We start from the raw sequence: 24,589 nt of genomic DNA on the forward strand, positions 1-24,589 counted from the left end.
CGCCACGCCTGATTGGACAAAGGAGTTAAAGCATGCTGAATCTGTCCAATTAGAAGCGTTGTCTCATTCAGTGTCCGGAGGCGCTGTCGAGCCACTCTCCGTCAACCAGTCGCACACAGTCCCGAAACTAGAGCGACCCGTCACACAGTATGACAACAACGTTTTGCGCTACATTGTGAATAAACGCTCGTTTGGAAGTATATCTGCACTCATTGGATTAAACGGTTCGATTATCCGACTGAAGAGGTAAGATATGTGTCTTTAAAAGTAGTTTTTGGTCGTCAAAATGCGAAGTGTTGTTTGCAACAGGTTGCCTGGAAAAGAAAAGCAGCGCTGCACTTCGGGAAGTGACCTGCTAGCCGTGTTAGCTATGCAAATAACAGCAAAACACACTGTTACATATATCAATTAAAACTCTTAAAACATTTATGTGACTGTTTATACAAGTTTTAAGTCTTCTGTTTTACTATTTCTTGCTTTAAGTCTTTAACAAGCTTAGGCTGCCCCTTAGGCTGCGTTTGTAAGCATCATTGGCGCGTTAAATGACTCTAAAAGCTTTTCTAGGTAGGGACCTCACTAGGTTTAAAGCCAGTTTGGGGTTTAAGTCACTGCGAATATGAATCCACCGAATAAAAGTAATTCATACAGCACCCTTAACAACCGGTTGAAACCTTGTGGAAGTTTATTTAATGAACGAACGAGCTGCTATTGTCATCTAACTTCATTAAAGCCATTGGGACACAAATGTCGCATTGTTTTCTGGTCCCTTTTGAGAAGGTTAGGTGCTTTAAAGAGAAACATGATAGCACTGGCTCTTCATATTCTCACTCGAATGACTACTTGGGAAACAAGGGATCAAAGCTGACATGGTAAGGGCGTTATTATATCTTTATGACTGTGAATTGCTTGGGAGGTGGAGTAGATAGAAACGTATTCCGCAGCTCAGCATGTCTTTAAAGGTACACGTTTATATTTCTTGCTTTATTTATGAATTGAAGGTCCTGTATCATGCATGAAGAGTGTCTCTGTGTCTAGACTCACTGGCATGTGTTTACAAGGCATTTACACTGTTTATTTCCATATAAACCTGATGTGCTAAGTGGTCAAGTTTATTTTATCAACTCGCCTTTTAGTAGGTAAAAAAGGATCTGACAGTTTTATGTACTGTAATAGAAAATGTTAAGGAAATTCACAACGATTATACGGAATGATAGGTATGCAATATGAATGTATAATATTACTAGGTGTCCCCAAACTAATTTTAACTACCTTTTGGAGTATTGTATAACCGTGCATACTCCATGGTGTCATAAATACATTTATTTATGTCGTCTTAAGGGAATATTAACTAGAGAGGTAGATAGGTAACTAGAATCAACTCTCTTGTATCTCATTTTGTAAAAAAATCGTATGCACCCGTAAATTTATATTGTAAGTGGATAACTAACATTCCATTTAATAAGTGTCCTTATTCAGGTTTCCCCCAAAGGTTACCAAGTCACAAAGGTAAAACCCAAGCACTGGCTGGCTGTCTCCATTCCATTATTAGGAACACAGTTGAATTCACAATCTTATCATTTCCTCGAATCACAAGCTGTGTGTCAGTTGGCTGCTGTGTTGTTTAAAGATAAGTGTTCACTGAATGCAGTGATATAACTCAGCTCAGAAGCAACCATCATAAGCACCTTTATTATCACAAGGGGATGAGCTTTCCTACTCTTTATGCATATACTGAAGTCAGAGGTCATTTCGTTGTGTAAAATAGAATTTTTAGTTAGTGCGGGTTGTTTGTGTAAGTGTGAACCCTACCATCCGAACCTTGGTGGGCACCAAACAAGCGGACCAAGACAAAAGATAAAAAGATGGGTCTCGGTCCGCTTTCAAACTAACTCTTTCATGGTTCAATTAAAATACGAATGCAACACCGACCAAAGGCATCTAACCAAACAAAAAAGCAACAACAACCTGAAAATCATGTTATGTATTCAATTTACCTTCGCATGCTATTCAGTTGTTGGAGAAGTCTAACCTGCAGTTATTATAGGGGATACTGTCACCATGACAGTATAAAAGGGCATTTTAAATCAATCAACAGCACTATTAAATATATCAATCAGTAGAAAATGTGGTTTAAAAAAATCCTGCCATGTACTGGGAAACGGGTATAAATCTGAAAATATATGTAACCCATCATCATTGTTTTTGATGTTCTGTAATCTTTGCGTCAAAATAAACATCATAAAAGCTGTCCAAACACATTGCTACTTTATACCAATGCTGTTAGCTTCGATATCTTTAGGTTCGCTGTTAAAATGCCAATGCGTACCAGGAATATTTTTTTTTGTTTGGGCCGGAACAAAATAACCAAGAAAACTGAACTAGAAATGTGAGCACACCCTTAATTGCAGTCTTGTTTAAGGTGATGAAAATAAAATGTGGTAATGCTAAAGGTATTGGCTTACTGCACAGATTAGAGATCTGCTACCCGACCTGAGCCCGACGGGTCTCTAAAAACCTGCGGGTTTCGGGTTGGGTTCGCGTAAATGTTAAATGAATTGCCTCAGATCGGTAAGGGTTTGTAACTAAAAAAATAATGGCTATACATAGTTTGTGTGCCGTGGCGTGCGTTTGCATGTTTGCTGCGTTGTGTCTACAAAAAACAAGAGAGAAAACACACACACAAAAAGGTTTTGTGCATAAACTGTTCTACGCATGTGCTCCTGTTCTTGTCCTTGTTGTCATAACACAGCAGGTGATGGAAAGATGAGTGTGATAAAGCAAAATGAGTGAGGTATGTCTCTCCTCCAATAGCAGGCATTTTGTTATGTTATTGGTAAGTCTGTGCTATTACTTTTTTTCTTGTGTGTTCACTGCTGAGAGGGCCACTGTGGCTTGATAAAACTGTGCTTGATTACATTTAGCGATTTGTGTAGTCATCATTGCAAGCAGTCATAAAATGCAGCATATTTCAACAAATCTTGCTGTTAAACGCACTTCGGGTTCCGGTCCAGTTAGGGCTTCAAAGGTAACTGTAATGGTCGGGCCGGGTTAAACAATCTTGGGTACGGGTGGGGTTTGGGCTTCTGTTTAAAGCCCATGCAGACCTCTAGCACAGATACGTGATGCTATAACAGATGATACAGGATTTTGGATCTGGATCAGTTGATTAGGCAAGGTTGTCAATGGTGACGGGGTGTCAGTTTTCAGTGTAGAGAGCGAGGTGTTAATTCCAGAACACTCAAGAATCAAATTACTTCATCAGCACGTTACTTTATTGGCTCGGTCAGACTGGTGAAGAGGTTTTATTACTAGGAAGCCTCTATAATGATTTTGTCGGACTTATATGACTCTTGACATAGACGCTAAAGAAATAGTTAATCAGCCCAAATGTCCTTTTTTTTTTTTTTATGACCTCAATGTTGGTATTGATGTATACAATGTTTTAAAATTACTAGTTTTCTTTTTTTACACTTTAGAAGACATTTATTAATCCCCTTGATAAGCAAAAAAGCAGCAGAACCATTTAAAATGCTAAATTATAAATATATGTATATATATATAAATATTAATTGATCAACTAAGGTGTAGAATGTTCTCTAAGATTCATATCAATTGAAGCTCATGTACAGTTTCTTTTCTGTCATAAAAAATCAATAAAATCTCTATTAAAAAAAATATTTAATAAGGTCTTTCAGATATAGACCTTGACCATTAACCTGAATCACCTGAATTCCTCGCTAGCTCATATCCATGCTGCTGACAAATACCAGAATCGAATGTTGTCTGCAAGTGTTCTGTAGTTATGTGTGGAACTTGGCCTGATAGTCTCAAGTGCAGCAGCCTCATTCCCATGTATGATGCATTTGCCTTAGGGCTGCACGATTTGAAGAAAAAAAGTGTGATTTTTCTGACCAAAATTGTGATTTAAAATGCGATTGTCTACTATTTAAAAAAGGGAGCTAGGTTTGTTGTGTTGGTTTTAACAGCATGCATCAAAGTAAGACCAAGCATAATCACAAACTATTATTACATTATGCCACTGTTTATTTAAAACCCTGTGGCCATTTTTTTAAATAAAGTTGTTAATTAAGAGAATAACAATCAGTTAAATCAAAGTTAAATCAATTCATAAGCGAAATTTTCTCCCGTATGGTCAATGGGAAAGTACAACATTTGTAAAGAACGACTCTTTAATTCACAATCCTCACATATAAAAAGGACAGTGAGACTTTGATAGGGTTCAGTCGTCCTGCTGGACCACATGTCAGTTGTTGTCGCGTAATATTCCACTTCTTTTAGCTCAGCTTCAACCTTCGTCCTGCACGTATTGTCACTTTTCCGATAGCTTGAGTAAAAAACATACGGGAGGGAATGTGATATATTTTATCGAGCGTTAGGATAAGATTCCTAAACCATCTTTTGTGAACGCATTAATCCACACCATATCTTTAGCAAGGTACCTTATTGCGACTGTTATTTCGCCGTACCTTCGTGAAGATTTGTCGTAGGGTGTGCTACTTTCAAAGGAGTGATCAATTGAAGTTTGCTTTGATGTCAGTTGTGGTGGTTGTTGCGACGAAGTGGGTTCATCTGTGGACTTTTTGTACATGTATTCATCATAGAATAGTCTGTGATACCTCTGCAGGTGTTGATAGAGATTGGTTGTGTTTAGAGATGCACCAATTGCAATTTACTTTGCTGATTCGGATTTCGGATTTTATTATAAGTGAAACCTGCCGATTCCGATTTTTGCCGATTTTATATCCACAAACTATAATTGATAGTATATAAAAATACGTCAACTTTTCTTCAATACACATTTTTCATATTTTTTATTATCATTACATAGATTATTAAACATCACAATTTCCCTAAATACAGTTCTACAACCTGCATTAAATTACATAATCTTCTCTTGTCCAAATAACTCTCAAATTGAAGAACTCAGTGACTGGAAATAATTATAAATAATAAAATATAGCTAAACTTAATCGACCTTTTACATTTTTGTACTCTCACAAAAGTCTAAGATAACAATAAAATACTTCAACTTAATTCTTCTGTTTCTGAAACTATGATTGCTTTATTTTCTTTTTTCTGAAATGTAAAATAACTAGTCTTTATCTTGGGTCTGTAGTACTAAAAGAAGTGGCTTGATTTTAGTTGCCACTTCAATAAAAAGTGAAAACTCTTGTGAGAGAATTCTACTCTAAATATGTATATGTATTTGCCCTTTTTTGTGTTAGTAAAGAACTCAATCAGATATATATCACAAATATTGGTTGATTTATTAAGTCGTGTTGAATGTCATTTTACCTCAGTGAAATGACTATAGTTTTAACGTAAGACAATTAATCGGGTGGAATGGAATTTACATTTGTTTTACACATAGTGAACGACTTCAACATGAGTTTAGCATGTGTCAGAGTTTAGCATCACAGTTAGCATGTGGTACATCCCCGAAGTAGACGGAGCAACGAAGGTGAACTACTGACAGTCAAAATTTGTCTTTGCAATACGTGATGTGTGTGTGCGCCCTCATCTTTTCCAAATGATGTTCTTTGCTAATTCAATAGCAGGTTCAGTGTTAAAATGCCCCCTATTGGTTAAACGTAAAATTGCAGAAACAAACTGTCAAATACTACGTAGGTGCATTTTATCGTATTTAAAGCCCTTAATCAAAATAATCGCAGCTTTTGCGATTTGAACATCGCACCCTGTCAGATTGCGACTTCGATTTAAAAACGATAAATCGTGCAGGCCTAATTTGCCTGCTTGGAGAAGTATGAACGTGTAGACAGGTCTTTTTAATACAGTGCAGTGTTATGGGATGGGTCTGGGAAATGTTCCAGGAATGTACAGAACCCCTGTGCTCTTTTTGACCTGTCTGTGTCCCCTGAGGAATTCACAATATGCTCCGGCTCTGCTGTCCTGATGGACCGCCATGTCCAAGACTTAACAAGCTTGTGTGGTACCCAAACTCTCATAGAGAGCCTTTCCAACGGGCCTGTGGCCTGATGTCTAGACCTAGCTTTTCCCGCTTGTTTTTAGAGGTCCATGAAGGACAGAAACAACACCTTGACCTCTGAGGGTTCACAGTAACCGTTAAAAGGAAAGAATTTGTCCGGAAACAGCTAGCCTATGTAAAATTTGTTTTGAGTGCCTGACTCAGATAAAGCTGGCAGTGTGGAAATCCTTATAAATCACTTGATTCCTTTTAGTGGTCTCTCAGATCTCTCCAGGTGCAGCAACCAGTCAAGGGTTGATGAGCTACAGATCACCAGCGCCTTCAAAGCTATGAATTACAACACATCAGCACACCTTTAAAACAAGCACGTCTTTAACAGCTGGTTTTCCTGTTTGGCTATGCTGATGATTTTATCTTCATTATGGACTTATTATTTTTAATGTCAGTCACTATAGGCTTGACAGTTGTTGGAAGATTAGTCAACCATCGTGATGTACCCCTAATGTTGGGAAGATTAAGAGTAATAGTAATAATTAAGAATGTAGGGCTTTATGTAGTTTGAAGTTCGGAAATGACTGAGTTGAAACTAATCAGTCCTAGCTTCACACCTATTATTCTCTTATTCTCAAAGGAAAGTTTCACGCTTAAAATGCACATTGCATTCTTAACTGTCTCCCATGTACTATATGTAACTGACAGGTGAAATAGTTAACTCATTAACAGCTTTGACAACACATACCTAGATGAAGGTTGGGTGCTAATTTGTTCTCTTTTCCCAGATTCAAAGCTGTTCTTATGAAATCCCCACTGCAGAGGCCAAACATTATAAATCCTTTTGTTATTGTTAATGGGTTTCTGCATTAAACTTTGCGATGCCTAAATTCTTCTATAGCTTCGTATTTAGCTTTGAAGATGCGGCTCACAGACTTTTCCGTCTATTTCTCTTTTTCCCTCTCTTTTCCTCTGTTTTTGGCATTAGTATCCCTCCTGGTACTACGTGGTACGTGGCTAGATTCTTAGGATCCTTAGGAGCCTGGAATCTGACATTTTTGTGCATAAGCAATGGGTGTTGGAATGTTGAGCTTGAGCTTTGGAGTAGATAACAATCCATGCCTGTTTCTCCTCTTTGGTGACGACCGTGAAAGTGTCAGCCTGTCCAGTGTCTTAACAGTTTTTCAACTTTCACGTCTCTGACGAGAGATCCTGGTATATGTCAGGTGTCAGCCGGTGGACTGCTTTGATAAATTATATAAATTTTTCATATTTCTATTTTGAGACATCTGAAGTTCGGGTGCTGATGCAGGGGTCCCTCCCTTTCCCATAGTTTAGGAACTGTTGTGTTTTCTATCCAGCCACTCCTCAAGACAAGCCGTTTCATGTCTGTCAGTAACAGGTTCATCAAGGCCAAACCCTACTTCACATAAAACATCAAAAATGTTTTGTTCCTAAAGTGATGTCTTTTTTAGCGGTTTACTTTGTTTTAACTAACGGGTCTGAAAGCTTTCCTGTTGGGATTAATGACTTTTCTGATTCTATTATAACTTTAGCTGTGTGTTTTAATTGAGAACCGAACAGGTCTTGAGCAGTTTTATCTGATCGCATTTTCAACGCTGTTGACTTTCTCTTTTTGTTTGCATTAGTGAAACTACTCCATTACGAAAGCTTGCTAGGAATGCGCCAAGCAGGAGAATGTCATGTCTGTTGTGTAGCGTGTGTTCACAGCCGCAGTATCTGTGAGGACCGTTTCTCAGGTGGAATGAAAAACAACAGGGTTGTTGACACAGTGCCTGCTTTTGCTTGCGTCCCATTGGCTGGGGTGCGAGGGCCACACCCACAGCCTTGGATCCTGTCGTGCCGCACCTGCTCTGGCTTGAAACACCAGCATTCAGATGTGAACCTGCTCTTCCCAATCCACCTGACAACATCCCTGTTTGTGTCTGTACTAGAAAATATGAATCTTCCCTTTGGCACTTAACAGACATTATCACCACCATTTTGCAATCAAAGATTACGGTTTGGGTTTGATTTAATTGGAAGAGCTGATCCTAGATCAGTGTAAAGGGAAATATCTACCAGGAAACGCCCTGATGTCCCAATTGACTGTATAAGAGGCCAGAAGCTTAGTGTGGTGGGCAGAGCTGTAGCTGAATCCCAGCCAGCCTGCCACTGAATGAAGCAGGAGGGGTTGAAGTAGGCTACTTAAGCTCTTGAGCAGCAGATGGTTTGAAGCTTTATTTATATGTTTTTGAGTCTGGAGGCTCTTCACTGCACTGCATGATGTGTCATGAAGGAGGGGGAAGGTGAAGCATTCAAGAGACATGTTGCATGTTTCCATTTTCGTGTTTATGTAATAAAATGTGCTTGATGCAAAACTTATGATGGTACATTTTCAACTAAATGTAAAGGTAACCATTAGTTATCTTTTTCTTCCCTGAAAATCATGTACCAAGCCTTCTTTACACTAGTTAAACGATTCGCAAACACGGCTTGGTGATGTCATAATTATGCTAATTGGTATGTGACGTCACCAGTGCAACAAGTCTCTCAAAATCCTGCGGGAAACACTGTTAGCATTAAACAAATTTAAACACACGAAAAGGTCCACAAGAAAATATGAATCTTTCAATTCTGATAATTCAAAATTACAAATATTGTCCCGCTGTCATATAGCAATCTATCACTAATTATGTTGTAATGTTATGTTGTGCTTCCTAAAAACTAGCTGTATGTTTAATTTATTCACCAGATCCATTTTATAATTGCATTTGGGTTTTGTCGGGCATTAGTTTTGGACCCAGGATAGCACTAAACCTCAGTCTTCAATCTGAGCTGGACTCATGAACCATAGATGGCTGATATGTGAATGTGCAGGCCCTTTTGGCATTGTTTGAATTGGCACAGTATTACTAATTGTCTCTGATTTAGTGTAATGGACGGCTTCAGTTTCGTTCTTATCTGTACCTAACAGGATGGCAAAGCAACTTTAACAATGACATCACCATGAGTACCTGAATAATGCAGGGAGTGTGTTGAGCTCACGTGAAAAATGGCTATTCTCAGGCTACATCTGTGTAGGTGTAAGGCTGGAATCCGCTCACCTTTTTATAAGAAAGAGAATTAGGTTTTCATTAGTTGATACTGACACATTTGCATCCAAACAAACGGGTTATGTGACTTAATGAAATAAATCACAATTAGTCTTGTTTATTACCTTGTTTTCTCACTTTTTTCATCACTTTTTTTTGTTACCCTTACTTCAGGTTTACACCAGTAATAAGAATGGGAAGCCACACACATGCGTTCCCTCACATACACCCCTTAACTCATTCCCCGCCAGCCTTTAAAAAAAAAAGTTGCCAGCCTATGCCAGCGTTTTTTAACATTTTCACCCAAATTTAATGGAAGTGAAATGTCAAATGAAAGATCAGAGTCTCAGCTCTTAAACAAAAGAAACCGTATTCTTCTATCTTCATTTGTTCGTTTTTTATCACTCCGTAGATGTGGGTAGGTTTCTTCAAAAATGCATCACTTTAATTTTTTTTAATGACGAGATAACTCGTCAATGGCGGTGAAAGAGTTAAACTATTCTAGTCTGCTGAGGAATTCTGTTCCCAGGGTGTTTTGTATTCCTGTATTGTATGATTGTTGCGCAGTCACTACAAAACGATGACATCACAGAGAACATTCAACTGGACTATAAACAATGCCTGGGCTCTTGTTGTAGGTGTCTACAATGTACAGAAAGCTGCTTTTAAGTCAGTAAATTGTTAAAACTCATAAGATCTGTCGCCTTGAATAACTATCATATTCTGGTTAAAGTCTATAGTCTTTCCGAAAATCTTGTCTACAAGTGTAAAATAACTAGGCATATTCCCATATTGGAATAAACTGAGATTTTTTTGACAGTTCTGCAGTTATTTTAATCATCTCAATATTTTCATCTATTTAATTCAGGTGGAGTCAAGAGAGACGAGGAGAAACGAGAAGGCGGACAGGTCTGGAGGGACAAGAGAAGAGACCCTACTGCAAGGTGGAGGGTTAATCCTGGACTGACTGGCAAACACGGGTGAGGATCCCCATATTGCTTTTCCCCCTGTATGTTTGGGGCTTTGTGCTTTCCTCCTTTGGTTCTCAGGCCTTGGGACCTCCCGCCCACTGACAAAGCTGTTGTCATGGCAATGCGTTAGGCAGTCGTGCGGCACAGTAATCTCGGAGCAGGCAAAGGGGAGGAGGGGTACGAAGGGAGGGCAGAAGTAAGAAGTAAAGGGATCGGTCCATTAGTAAGGAGGCAAACTAGACTTAAATGAAGAATAGTGTTAAAGATAACAAAGTGAAGGATGGAGGTTCTGTTTGAAAAGCTGTTATCAGAGAGAAGGATCTGCTGAGGTCAGATCGAGTACTTGAATGAATTGATGGTTTACAAGGAAATCCACCAATTTTATCTTTGTCACCATTACAATTTAAGTAATAAGTCAGTAAACTTCTATTGACTTCACTGGGATGCAATTGCTTTTATTTCCTAGAGCCCTTTTTAAAGTTATAGGCCGTTAAGGAATAGTTCAGCTAAAACTAAAAATGCTGTCATCGTTTACTAAAATGATAATTTCCACATAATAAAAATTCACTAATGAGCTTAAAATATTGTGAATAAATTGGCTTTGAAATATATAAGTCTAATTGTATGTTTCATTATGGTTTTAGCTGTTGATTGCATTATCCAAAAAGTCGGTTCAGTTTCCATTCCCATTCCCCTACCATGAGAAGATTATGTTTTATGTATTACATTCGTATTACCAATGTGAGCAGGTTCTTAATTTTATTGCAAGCCATGAGGAACTTATAGCAGAATGGAGGAGGGGTAAATAGGAAGACAAAAGTCCCATCCAATATTCTCACTATGTGATCACATGTCTTTCCATTATCCTATGAGATGCTTTTTCCTGGAAGGAGACACCCACTTCAAGTGTCTCATGCATTATTCAGCGGTAGAACTTTGGCATTCTAACTCAACAGCAAACACTTAAATCTTAACTCACTACCTCATGAATACCCTCATTACATGAGCTATTTAGAAGCATCTCCTCACACATGCCCGAGTGACAGAACCATGACTCAGAGCCGTTTGTTACTGAAATTCGTCTGCGAGGATATAAGGAGAAGCTTGATGGGTCAGAGGTCAGAGCCACTCACATCTGCAGGCTAATGGTGGGGGGTGAGAATGCGGTTTGGGTTTTTTCGAAAGTGTCAGCTGTCAGAAATGAGGATGATAAAGGGGCAGATAACAGGAAGGTCTGGCCTGTCTCAGGCAGCTGACACACAGCTATCAGAATCACAAGGCCACTAATGTAGAGTAAAGGTGCGTGTGTGTAGATCTGTTTATCTCTCCTTGCCTGCGGCTAAGGCATGTTTGTTTAGTCCTTATGGAAATTAATTTGTGAGGGTGTTTTATTCAAGTGAAATGGTTCCTTAAATATCTGTACTCTCACGCAGGGCTGAATGCCATAAACAGCACTTGAATGAATCAGAAATGTTGCATCACGGCTCCATCGGAACTAAACTTCCTGTTGTGAAAGTAAAGAGGCATTTGTGTTTTTATATATACATTTTTGGGTTTTATAATGTAATGTTTCGTGATCATCATGACACCATTTGATTTAATGCTCTTTTGTTGTAAATAAAAAAAATGTAATGGCCAGAAAATAGATAGAAACTAAATGTCAAAAGAACAAAAATACATTTGTGTTTTAGACAGATAGACAAATATTAGATTAGAATATGCGTTCTATTATCAATAACACAATAAACATGGTGTACACAAAGTTATTTATTGCATGGATAGTATTGTAATATAGCCATACAGTCTATTATTATACATTTTTAAGTTGCTGGTGGAGATCCTGAGCAGTAAAGCAATGTTCACACTGCAAGCCTTAATGCTCAATTCCGATTCTTTGCTCAGATCTGATTTTTTGTGGCCAATATCAGATTCCAGTGTGAACTGGTGATGGTTATAAACTGATTTGCATGCGCAAAACAACAAAAACATGTAACAGGCAGTGAAGCTTGAAATGTAATATTCAGAGGATGAGAACAATCTTCAAAGATAACCTGTGCTTTTTGTTTGACTCTTGTTTGAGAGATTTCATTCAGTTGTCTTTGTGGTTGTCCTACAATTGCACTAGCAATTTTAACTACTCGGCACAGTTTTTGCATTTCTTTAACTGTCCATACCACTTAATCGTATTAAAACATATAACGACCTCAACAAGATTCTTATAAACCATCTCTAAAATAAGTTGACTCGCACTAAAATGTTGTAACCTCCTAATACGATGCAATCTCTGCATTGCTTTTTAAAAACGCACTCAACATTTCCAGCAAATGTCAATTTTCAATCAATAACTGTTCCTATATATTTAAAACTTTTTAAATGTTCTTCAAGTGTCAAAGGTTCTAGCCCTTCAATAAAATCGTTTACACCAATTTTCAAGTAAGTTTATGTGACCGTATGTCCCTCTGGTCCAGCTTTTCTCAAGCGGTCACTAAGTGCCATATCATCAATGTTTTAAATAATTTAAGATATGAATCCTGGATCTTGAACTGATTTGTATACAGTGAGAATAGTGAAGGTGATAAAATAGTTACTTGTTGTAATTGTGTGTTTCCATAACATCTCTGTATGCAAGTATTCTCTAACTGCTGTTCATTTTCTTCCAGGTGTGGCTTCCTGTCTGAAGCCGCTACTGACCTCAGCCTTGCTGTCATGGCCTCAGCCCTCACACCATGCAGAAAGCACCCATCCTAACCCTCACCCCCCACACGCTCACACACCACACACCGCCGCATACTTGCAAAGCCATGATGACCACCTCCTACATGAACGGTTACGTGACTGAGTCAGATGGCGGAGGAGGTATTGACGTCCAAGATGAGGTGGTGCAAAAGCATAGGGAGATGGCAGTGGACTGCCCCGGTGACCTTGGCGCCCGCACCCTGCCCATCAGACGGAGCGCTCAGCTGGAAAGAATCCGCCAGCAGCAGGAGGACCGCAGGAGGCGGGAGGAGGAGGGACGCAAGGAGCTCGACCTCAACTCCTCCATGCGCCTCAAGAAGCTCTCCCAGAATCCCAAAGTGGGAATCGATAACCCCACCTTTGAGCAAATGGAGGGTCCTGGAGGCTCCATAGGAGGTCTGCAAAGCCTTACCGCACCACCCGCTTTACTAGGTGGGTGCCATAAACTGCTAATTAGCATTGTTTGTAAAGATTGGCGTTGTAAATTGTCCCTCCCCTAACACCTGTACACTGAAAAGCAGCCAGTAGGCGATTAGCCAGAGTAACGGCCTAGTGATTCGTTAACAGGTCATTGAGCTGTGATGATCATGTGGGCAACATGAGTTTGAATCTGTCTCACAGTGGTCCCATTGTCTTGTGGTCACTTTAAGGAAGTGTTTGTTTCCTTTGCAATTTGCACATTTTCGGTCATTTCTTTGTATACATTGTGAGAAAAAACTTGACGCATCAATGGATAATGTTTTTTGAATACACTTTTTGCTGTCCCTGGTGGCCGTAAGTCAGCACATATCAGTAAACTGCTACTTAAAGGCCAAATGATGTGGGCTTGAAGATGATGCATTGGAACCGAAGGGCACTTGACTGCTAAAATCAGCATGCATGAGTGAAACCATTCTTAGAGAACGCCAAGAAAGACTCCTCAAAGCAATGTTACTGATGACTAAGAGTCTTCAAGAGTCTGAGAAGACAGAAAGACATCCAAAGTCCCCTTATGTGTTCAATTATTTCATATCCCGTTCTGATTTATCTCAATCCGACAGATTGTTTTGCAGCTCAACTCTTTTTGCTTTCTGATCACAACAAAACCGTGTTCCTTCTCTTTGGTTTCTCTCAGCATGAAACCTCAGTTTTGATCCATGAGGTTTGGATAGACACACACACTTGGCCCCTCCAGTGAATTCTTGATTTTGAATAGTTCTTGCATTATGGAAGTCCAGCATGTGAGGCAGAGAAGAACAGACTGAGTTACTGTGCAAATGAGAGAGGCACTCGGCGTGGCTCCTGAAAGTCATGGCCGAGGGATGTGTGTGTGAGTGAAATTCCTCAAGGAGGGAGGAGAGGACCCTTGTAGGGGGAGGTTAATTAAAAAGCCTTTTATGAAACATTCTGACCCAGAATGCAGTGTTTGCTGAATTTTTTTTCTGGTGCATTTCGTCTAGTGTAGCTGTTTGTCACACTCTGAACTATTTTGGACTGCCTAAACGTTTATGATGCATTGAAGCTTCTGCTTGAACAAACACGCTTGAATATTTCCATCATGGTTAAAGCAAAGGCAACACTCGGGATGTTTTATTTGCCAATAAATACTTCTTATTAGCCACCCACTTAGACGTTACACATCTCGTAATGAAAACACACCCCCATGTCTCATAGCCATTCAGTGTCACTGTTCCCTCATTGTAAAGTTAGACACTAGACAAGAGATTTACAGCCCAGCTGAAGTTGGGTTTTAAGATCAGTGTTAGAATTACATTGGGTTACTCAACTACATGCAGAACTACAATATAAAATGCTCAATGGGGGAGTTTTTGTCAAGGCAACGTCATCAGATTTCTGGGTGAGTGATTCCGAGGTATGTACCCTTGTTCCTATGTGAAGTCACTGTTCCTATGTTTTCAGACGCAGGATTTTTAGAGCACATGAGTGATCGACAAGCATGCATGAGACTCTGCTTATAAACCGTGTGTTTGTTTGTTGTTTCAGAGCTAGAGGACCTGCTGATGTCCCTCAAGCAGGTGCAGCATTGTTTAAATGACTCTCAGAGTCAGGAGGACATGGAGCTGGTTCTCCAGCTGGTCCAGAAGCCTGACTTCCAGAAAGCTTTTAACATCCACAACGCCGTGGCCCATTATATGAACCGGCCCAGCCCTCCCTTTCCCTTGATGGACCATGCGCAGACCCTTACACAAGAGGTGAGCAGCGTTTTGCTACATGTGTAGATGGAGAAAGTTGAGCACCTGAGAATATAAAGAAAAAGAGGAATGTTATATCACGTTGTATGCTCATATGAGATCACTGAACTACTTTTAAAAAGCAACCAAACGAAGAATAGCAGGATGTTCTGAAGGCTGATAAGGGTCCTTGAAATCTACAAAGACTTATTTGCATCTGCTACTGAATTCTTTAGTCTAATCATAGATGCAACATTCCACAGACATAATGTCATATGACCACCCTCAACCTTGGGCTGACACGAAGAAGCTCTTGACGTGTTTTGTGAACTAGTTGATTCATTATTAAATTATACAATGGTGTCAAGGACCTCATGCATTTAACAGGTATGAGGACATCCTATTGGCTGCATCAGAGTTGTATGGCAACATGGTAAAATGCAGTTCAATAGGAGAAAGCCCAACTCCTTTTTTTCTTTATATCTCCAAACATCATCGGACTTTCTTTGTGTTGACAGAAATAATACAGGTGTAGATAAAGCAGGAGAGAAATATTGTGTGTTTCACTCAGTAATTGCATTTAGGTATCTAAGACTACTGGGGGCCTCAAGGTGGATCCAGGGGAGCCACAGATTTTGTTCCATTTTATGAAATATACAAATTTTATCGTAGATTTTATGCAATCAAACATCAGAAAAATAAGACCACTAACCAAAACAATTGACGTTCCAGCATGCTGCTTGCAGCGGCTGTAAAGCGGGGCCTTACACAAAGGGGGCCTAACAATGTAAAAGTTTGAGAACCACTGCTATAGTAGACTAATGACATGTTAGATTGTTTACCCAAAAAAATATGTATTAATTAATTTACTCACCCTTTTGTCATTTCAAACCTGAATGATTTTCTTTTATCCTCAAAACACAAAGAACGATCATTTAAAGAATGTTCGTAACCGGAATCCATTCACTTGCATTGGTTTTGTGTCTAGACAATAGAAGTGAATGGGTGCTGACCCAGCAAGCAAGTTTCTTTAAAATACATTTTTTTGTGTTCTGTGGAAGATGGTCATATAGGTTTACATAACAAGAGGATGAGTTAATGATTACAGAATTTACATTTTTTTTTGGAAGGATATACTTTAAAACTGGAGGTCAGTTTTATTATTGGTTATTGACCTACATCAAGATGCCAAATAACTGACAGGTAGGAAGTGCCTCAAATGGTTTGCATTTGGCTAAATATTACTTTTTTGGTGTGATACTGATCATGTCCAGGTAATAGTTATATTTTCTGCATGATTGTCCATTGTAAATTGATTTCTCAATCTCTAAGACTTTGAGAGTGCTGGTAACCAAAAATTGCTTGATGGGTTTTTGCATCCACTATTTTATGAGCAATCATTACTGTGCCCTTGAGCAAGGCTCTTATTCCTAGTTGATTCCAGAGGGATTGTCTCCGTAATAAGTTCATGGCGCCATTCTTACGTGGGAAAGTCATGGAAACAAGTTCAACCAGTCCTAGTTATGTGATCAGATGAAGTATATTACAGTTCCTTTTAAGCAACTCTTGCAAAAGTAGAGATAAATGGCATGCTAAATGTTTGTCTTATTGTTGATGTTACTCTATTAATGTGAACGATGGCACAAAATTGCCTAGAACTTAATAGCATCAAAGATTCATAGCATTCAATGATCAACAGCAAAGAGGCCAATGACCTATTGCAAAGTGGCTTTAATAACAAAAGAATACTATGAACACTAACTATTCCAGCTGTAGTTAGCATTTTATTTCTACTACAATTTTATTTCTTAAATATAATTTTATTCTTAAGCTTATCTAAATACCATGTATGGATTTTTGAGTTGATGAGTATTTGAACTAATGAGTCTGATGTTTGGTGAAGTCGTTAGTTGTTGTTGTGCCGTGCAAATGAGAGGCTGAAAAACTGTTTGCTTCTCTCACCCAGTGCAGGACAATAACACACAGAGAGCTGCTCTGTCCTCTGTATTCATTAAGACCCAGATCCACTGACCTGTACTCTGCTCTCACAGTAATAGTCTCTCTCTCAAGGGACCCAGTGTGAGACGCCCAAATTTCAATAGGTTTATCTCGATCTATATCTTATCATGATCTTTATACTGATCTTGTGATCAACTGTAAGAACTGATTTAGTCAGCTGATTTTACCCTTGTGTGGTGTTTTGGTGGAGGGGTCTGTCTGTTTATGTGATGCAATTAATAGTTTTTGTGAATTTAAGAAAGGTATATTAAAGATAGACATGTTTTTACCCACATCATTGATTTTTTTTAGTACGTAGTTAGCATGAATAGCATTTTATTCATAAAGGTGATTTAACAGAGGTTAATTTATGCTTTTGCTAATAACTGGGATAAAGTAAACTTCAAAAGTGTTTGTGAATGTATTGATTTAAAAACAGAATAATGTTATGAACATAACTTAAACACACATACGATTTATTTGGCAATTTATTGTGATACATTTTGATTTTTGCCAGTAAATAGTTTATGACAGTAAGTTTATGACAGTAAAACACAAAATTGATCTGAATACTTTACTGCTTCTTGGTGGTGCGGTATTAGTTTGTTGATCTGATTTGGGCTAATCACATGTCCTCACAGGTCCAGGCCATGGTGCACAACAGCTCACAGAAGGAGGGACTCGAGCTTAACAGCCTGCTCACAACTCCTCACATGCAGGTCTGTCTTTATCAGATCTACTTGGCTTTTTTTGGTCTTTTACCTGCATTTTACTTTGCTCAAACTGGCTGCACCCCAATGAATTTCTCAATTTCGCCCACTCCTTGGTGTAGTTAAAAAGCCTGTCCTACACATTCTATCCATGTCTCCTCTATACTGTTGTGCTGATGTGCACATCTGTGATCAAGCGCCTGAGAGCTCTTTGATATAACAAGACTTTGAGGTCAGGCTCATGGCTACTCTGAGTTCTGAGATGGGCTGCAAGCGAAAAGGTTCAGTGACTTTTATCTTGAGTGTAGCTGCTCATCATCTCTCATCTTTTACTTTCTCTGAATCCTCCAGGGGCTTATGATGGCCCATGACAGCGTGGCTGAACAAGAGATGCAGCTGGAGCCTCTCGTTCCCTCCCTCAATTCAAGTGAGACTCTCACCCAGTGGGGAGGAGAGACTGTCAAGATCGTGCGGCTTGAGAAAGCCAAGGACATCCCATTGGTGAGGATGACATTTCAAAGCCTATTCTTACTGTGTCATACATTTCTTTACTCTGCTTGTATTTTAGCTTAAAATAAATAGTTCACCCAGAAATTTAAAGTACGTACCCCTTGGTCATTCTAATCCTGCATTATTTTCTTTAAAGGGGTATTTGACTCGGCTACTTTATATATAATACAATGTGTATACACCATTTAAGGTTAAAAAATGTGTATTTTCCACATACCGTGGATGTTTGTATCTCCTGTTTGCTCCGCCTCTCTGAAACGTGCTGACATTTTACAAAGCTCATCGCTCTGAAAAGTAAGGTGTACTATGAATGGCCAGTTCACTAGTGCGTAGTGATTGGTCGAATACTGCACAGAAGTGTAAAGCCTCTTACCATGTTTGGAATTTCAGGCTTCGCTGGGGACGGTACAATGAGATTAATAAGACCCCCCACCTTACTTGCGTATACATTTGGGTGGTCTCAGTCAAATCATACCACAAAGTGATGTACATGCGTGGGGGTGTGGTTACACGAGGCGTTTCAGGCAGGTCTTCGTTTGCATCCGCTTTTAGATAAAATGCATCTTTTGTTCCGACACTTACATTTTTGCAATTTTACGTTTCTAATACATGCATGGGCAATTTATAACACATCAAAGACACAGAAAAACACGTATTTCCGCCATATGACCCCTTTAAGAAGATGAAATAATATCTGACCTACTTTGTTCATACATAAGTACATGTAATTCTACACTTCAAAAAGTACAACAAATCAATAAACATTTTTTATGGTGGAACAAATATGGGGTTGGAATAACGTGAATGATGACCAAATTTCTGATGTTCGTGTGTTTTTGCAGGGGGCAACTGTAAGAAATGACATGGACAGCGTGATCATCAGCCGCATCGTGAAGGGAGGGGCAGCAGAACAGAGTGGCCTGCTGCATGAAGGAGATGAGATCCTGGAGATCAATGGTGTGGAGATCCGCGGGAAAGACGTCAATGAGGTCTTTGACATCCTGGTAAGACAGAGAAATACAACAAAAGGTCTTAAATGTGGGATTTTGATGTCAGTGGACTTTTTAGAAGGTGTAATTAGTGAGAGAGAAAAAAGATATTAAATGGATTCTGTGTAACCGAGAAACATTTGCAACTATATTTAACATTGTATTATTCCTTTGTTCACAGGCAGACATGCATGGCGTACTGACCTTCGTTCTAATTCCAAGCTCACAGATCAAACCACCTCCCATTAAAGAGACAGTGGTGAGGCCATTTTAACATACTTAAATAAATGAATCAGACAAACTATTGCAATCTCTATGCAATAAAGTCCCTTTATCAAATAACTTGTATTTTCTCTCTGCACAGGTGCATGTGAAAGCACATTTTGACTACGACCCGTCGGATGATCCTTACGTGCCATGTCGAGAGCTTGGCCTATGCTTTCAAAAGGGAGACATCCTCCATATCATCAGTCAAGATGATCCCAACTGGTGGCAGGCCTACAGAGATGGAGATGAAGACAACCAGCCACTCGCAGGCTTGGTCCCTGGTACTGTATCTCATGTTTTATTAGTTATGCTGTGAAACATAATCTTTAAGCATGTTGAAATGTTTCTCAAGTTATCATTTGTAAATGGTTATAGAGCACAGATAAACAGTTTGAAATGTATATTTCAGCTGGAGCCTCTATGCAGCAGGCCACATCAGCTTACGCTTTGTTCTGTATCTGATCTAGGTAAAAGCTTCCAGCAGCAGAGAGAGGCAATGAAGCAAACTATAGAGGAGGATAAAGAGCCTGAGAAATCAGGTGAGGAACACAAACACACTCCTATAAGAAGTGTGCTACTGAAACTCCAACACTGTAGGAGGATTCTAAAACAAAGTGCAATAATTACTAACTCTTTGTTTCTTTGTATAATCTGACTAACTCGTCATCTTTTTTCTTAAGGAAAACTTTGGTGTGCTAAAAAGAACAAGAAAAAGCGAAAGAAGATGCAATTTAATGCAAACAAAAATGATGGTGAGTCAAATGCATGGTCGATTGTGAGACAAAATGTGAGCCGAGTTAAAGAGAAATATTTAAAAGAGGAAACAGTCATTTTTACCAAATGCTTGTCAAGTAATTGCAGACCCTGATGCTTTGCCCTCTTTCTTCTCTTTGCAGACTTTGATAATGAAGAGGTTCTCACATATGAAGAGATGTCATTGTACCACCAACCAGCAAATCGGAAGCGCCCCATCGCCATGATCGGCCCGCCAAACTGTGGGCAGAATGAGCTGAGACAGAGACTCCTGTCCAGTGAGCCGGACAGGTTTGCTGGTGCTGTCCCTCGTAAGTACTTAAAGATGTCATTATCTCTTCCACTTCCAGCATTTACTCACCCTCATTTCAAGGCTGTATGCATTTTTTTTTCTTCCTCCCTAGAACACAAAAGACAATATAAAAAAAAATGTGGGCGCTGTTCGGTTAACGGCATTCTTCAAAATATCTTCTTTTGTGTTCTACTGAAGAAAGAAAGTCATAGAGGTTTGAAATGACAAGAGAATAAGTAAACAATGACAACATTTTCTTTTTTGGGAGAACTTTCACTTGAAGTATGAGAACCAGTTACAATAAGTCAGCATGTTGTATCTGTCACAGACACCACACGAAACCGTCGTGATAATGAGGTGAGCGGCCGCGACTACCACTTCGTTTCCCGTCAGGCCTTTGAGATGGACTCTGCGGCAGGCAAGTTCATAGAGTCTGGAGATTTTGAGAAGAACCTCTACGGCACCAGCACGGACTCGGTCCGACAAGTTATCAACACAGGCAAAATCTGCCTCTTGTGTGTGCATACTCAGGTGAGTGTAAAGTCGAGTGCATTGTGGAGTCAATGAATTCTCTTTGATTTCATTGATCTCTATCATCTTTCAGTCTCTAAAGGTTTTTCGCAGCTCGGACCTCAAGCCCTACATCATCTTTATCGCTCCTCCATCGCAAGAACGATTGAGGGCGCTGTTGGCTAAAGATAACAAAAACCCAAAGGTAAATCTAAGCTTGTTGGAGTAAACATAGTTTGAGACCAAACAAACTTATGAGCTTAATGCCATAGTTTTATTACAACCAAAACACTTTTAAGTGGAAACTACTAATGATAACCCTAAATGCCAAACATTGCAAATCCTCCTTTTCAATACACAGCTTCATGTCTTTTTCCTTTTATCAGCCCGATGAGCTGAGAGACATCATTGAGAAGGCTCGTGAGACCGAGCAGAACTACGGGCACCTGTTTGACGCTGCCATCGTAAACACTGACCAGGAAAAGGCGTATCAGGAGCTGCTCCGCCTCATCAATAAACTAGACACTGAACCTCAGTGGGTCCCCTCATCCTGGCTGCGCTGAGATTAACCCCACTCACACAGTGACTCCTACACAGACAGGTGTTAATGAAGAGTAGATCACACGGTTTCATCCAATTGACTTCATGTATTTACACTACAAGATTCACTACTAGATAAGGACACTATGTCACCTCAGACCCTGACCGAAGTGTCTGTCTGCACTATGCTGTCATTGGGCTGGGGAAATTATAGTTTTATGTCAGTTTGTTTGTTCATGGTGTGTTTCAGTTTAATCACCCACATTCCAGAGACCTGCGAGAGTTAGCAGCACTTAGAATTTGGGCTTCTGTACTGCTTTTGATAACTATTTATGATTGTAAATATTCTATATGTATTTTTTAAGACAAATGTGGAGATGGGTTTGCATTGTGAGAGGGAGTCACTGTTTTAAAAATCTAACTAGAAGGTATGTGTGATGGACAAACCACAGGCTCTTCACCATAACCCAGGATGGTATCGACCCCAAACTCCCTTATTAGTTGACGAATATGTTTATATAGTAAATACACTATGGTTCTCTGCTTCATCGCCTTTACCGTCAGATTTACAAAGTTATAGGCAGGATAAACAGTACCAGCTTTGAGCTCTTCCAAAACACTATGAAGCATGAAGGTTGACTTCAGTAGAACCAGATGACTCTTCCATCTATTTCTGCAGCGCTGCCTCTGTGTGCCTATGGCAACCAGCACTGTGATTATATGACAGAGTTTAATAGTAAACTTCAGGTTAAATGTTCCTTTGGAAAGTCTGCTAGGCCACTCCTGTAACCACTAAATGTAAGTGGTTAGTCTCATGTAAGTCTAAGTATTCACATGCACTTCCAGCTCTCAGAAGTATGACCAGTATTGTAAATGGTGTTTGACAGCAATACAGTGATGTTCACGATCTGAGCGTCAGCACGTCTTAGTCAATACTTCTGCTTGATTTGTTGACTGATTAGTTGTTACACGTTTCCTTTAAACAAGCCATTTTGGATTGATTTGAATATTCCGTGTTATGTTTTATAGACTTTCAACATGGGCAAGGATTTGTTTTTAACTCAAATGGTTTATTTGGTAATGCTCAAATTTCATCTAAGGTCTATCTAAAGAACTAAGGTCAATCTCATGATTTTTGTTAGGCTCATGTTTCACCACAAAATAAAAATACTTTTTTGTGTTATGAAAATGTCAGGGCAATTTAGCACATTTTCCCCAAAATTCCCAATACTGTAATGCAAAATCTCATTACCATAATATGAAATATTAAGGAACACCATTGAAGTATTTGTTGTACTGCTAAGAAGTTAATTTAAATAATTTAATTGATTAGTTTAAATAATTTAATTACATAATTTTTTATTGTAATAAAGTAAAATGGCTTTATTACAACAATGAGAATTATGAAAAACTGCATAGACATATTAATTACAGTATTGATCATTTCGGGGAAAATCTGCCAAACTGTCAAATGCCAAAAATCTTAATTTTTTAAATAGGCTTAATGTTCCATATGCACATGCATTTGTTAGAAGTTTAAGGTAAATCGGGATATGATTTAAGAATTGCCCGTTAGTTTCCTTTAATTATTTTGGATTATTTAAAGTATGAAACATCAACTCTATGTTAACGTGTGATGTGTGTGCGCCTTTATGCTTGTGAATGTATGATTTTTGTGTATATGAGCAAATGCTGGAATATGGAACACATGATGAACAGTGTAGATCATTGAAAACATCCCTTTTTAAAGGAAGGTCTGTGTCAGTTATTGCAGGCAAGTATTATCTCAATCCATAGCTGATTCAAGCCCACACTGGAAACGGCTTTACTAGAATTTGTTCTGCAAAACTGTTTTACCGTTTGAGATATCAATGTGTTTAAAAGCATCAAAATTTTTAGTGTATAGAATAGATCAGCCAGAACACACCCTTTAAGTGATAGTTCACCAGAAAATGAAAATTCTTTGATCATTTACTCACCCACTTGTCATTTCAAACCTGTATGACTTCCGCAGAACACATTTTGAAAAATGTTAACTGTGACCCATTCACTTGCATTGGTTTTGTGTCCATACAGTAGAAGTGACTGGGGGCGGGTGTTGAGACGAATTTTAACGTCGGGAATGGTCAGAATCATTTTTCAGCACCAAAATATCATCTGGGTTCTGTAGAAAAAGTCTTTAATGTTTGAAATGACAAAGTGAGTGAGTAAATGATCAAAGAATTTTTTGTTTGAACTATCCCTTTAAGCTTTTTACTCTTGTGCACTACAGTCTGGTTTCTTTTCTTATTTCTGTTGTGATTGGGGATAGAGTTGTTAACCCGCTGTTCAGCACATCAGTCTCGTGTGATCTAATTACATACCAGTGAACTGGAAGTAGAATTAATGAATGTAAAGAAAAATCACCTTTAACTTCTCCGCTCTTTTTGTATGATTTATACAAGTGAATTAAAGCCCAGATTATTAGTCTGTTTGTCTTTTTGACCTCTTTTGTGGATTTTATGAATATGTGTGCTCATTTAAAAACCTTCCGTTGTATCCGAATTAAGAAAATTGAGATTAAAAAACATTGATTTGGTCAAATAAACTGTCCTGTCCTCTATTAGACAATGTTAAACCTTTTTGTAGTTCAAGTAAAAAAAAACTGTACATGTACTTAAATTTCTCTTTTTTACACACTAATTTTGTAGTTAGGAAGTACTAAAAATCTTTTTTGTAAATTAAGATAAAATTGAGAAGGTATGACCCTACTCAACTGTGCCCTTTTAAGACACCATGAATAGAACAAACCATTATATATTTATTATATTAAGAACAACGTATTGTGACAGAGAACCTTCAGTACATTATGTAATTGTACCTAGTGCACGTTACCTGGAAGAAAACACCAAATATAAAACACAAGGCTGTAAACCAAATGTCTCATAATAGATTGCCACATAATGAGAAATTGTGTAAGACTAGCTGTATTGACTTTGACCGGTAAAATCGTAAACCAAAGTGTACAATACCACACTAATATTTCATTAGCACTGAAAAATATATATTGAAAACGTTTTGTGCTTATACAGTATAATTAAAATATTAG

The 24,589-nt window shown here is 38.7% G+C and overlaps 1 protein-coding gene across 2 annotated transcripts; it reads left to right on the forward strand.

Moving 5' to 3' along the window:
- Nucleotides 1-41: 41 nt before the first annotated feature.
- Nucleotides 42-23,967, forward strand: pals1a (protein associated with LIN7 1, MAGUK p55 family member a). Of its 2 annotated transcripts, none has more exons than XM_056768400.1 (15): nucleotides 42-246; nucleotides 9,923-10,034; nucleotides 12,686-13,193; nucleotides 14,745-14,953; nucleotides 17,572-17,649; nucleotides 17,992-18,141; nucleotides 18,993-19,154; nucleotides 19,321-19,398; nucleotides 19,504-19,687; nucleotides 19,874-19,945; nucleotides 20,087-20,158; nucleotides 20,303-20,470; nucleotides 20,780-20,982; nucleotides 21,065-21,166; nucleotides 21,348-23,967. In XM_056768400.1, the coding sequence occupies exons 3-15, from the start codon at nucleotides 12,752-12,754 to the stop codon at nucleotides 21,522-21,524; spliced, it is 2,097 nt and encodes a 698-aa protein (XP_056624378.1). In that variant the 5' UTR covers nucleotides 42-246; nucleotides 9,923-10,034; nucleotides 12,686-12,751; the 3' UTR covers nucleotides 21,525-23,967. The 2 variants fall into 2 exon arrangements, with proteins under 2 accessions (XP_056624378.1, XP_056624377.1); XM_056768399.1 differs by having other exon boundaries at nucleotides 46-246; nucleotides 21,056-21,166.
- The last annotated feature ends 622 nt before the right edge of the window (nucleotides 23,968-24,589 follow it).

The sequence above is a fragment of the Triplophysa dalaica genome, chromosome 15, assembly GCF_015846415.1.
Source record: "Triplophysa dalaica isolate WHDGS20190420 chromosome 15, ASM1584641v1, whole genome shotgun sequence".
Classification (NCBI taxonomy): Eukaryota; Metazoa; Chordata; class Actinopteri; order Cypriniformes; family Nemacheilidae; genus Triplophysa; species Triplophysa dalaica.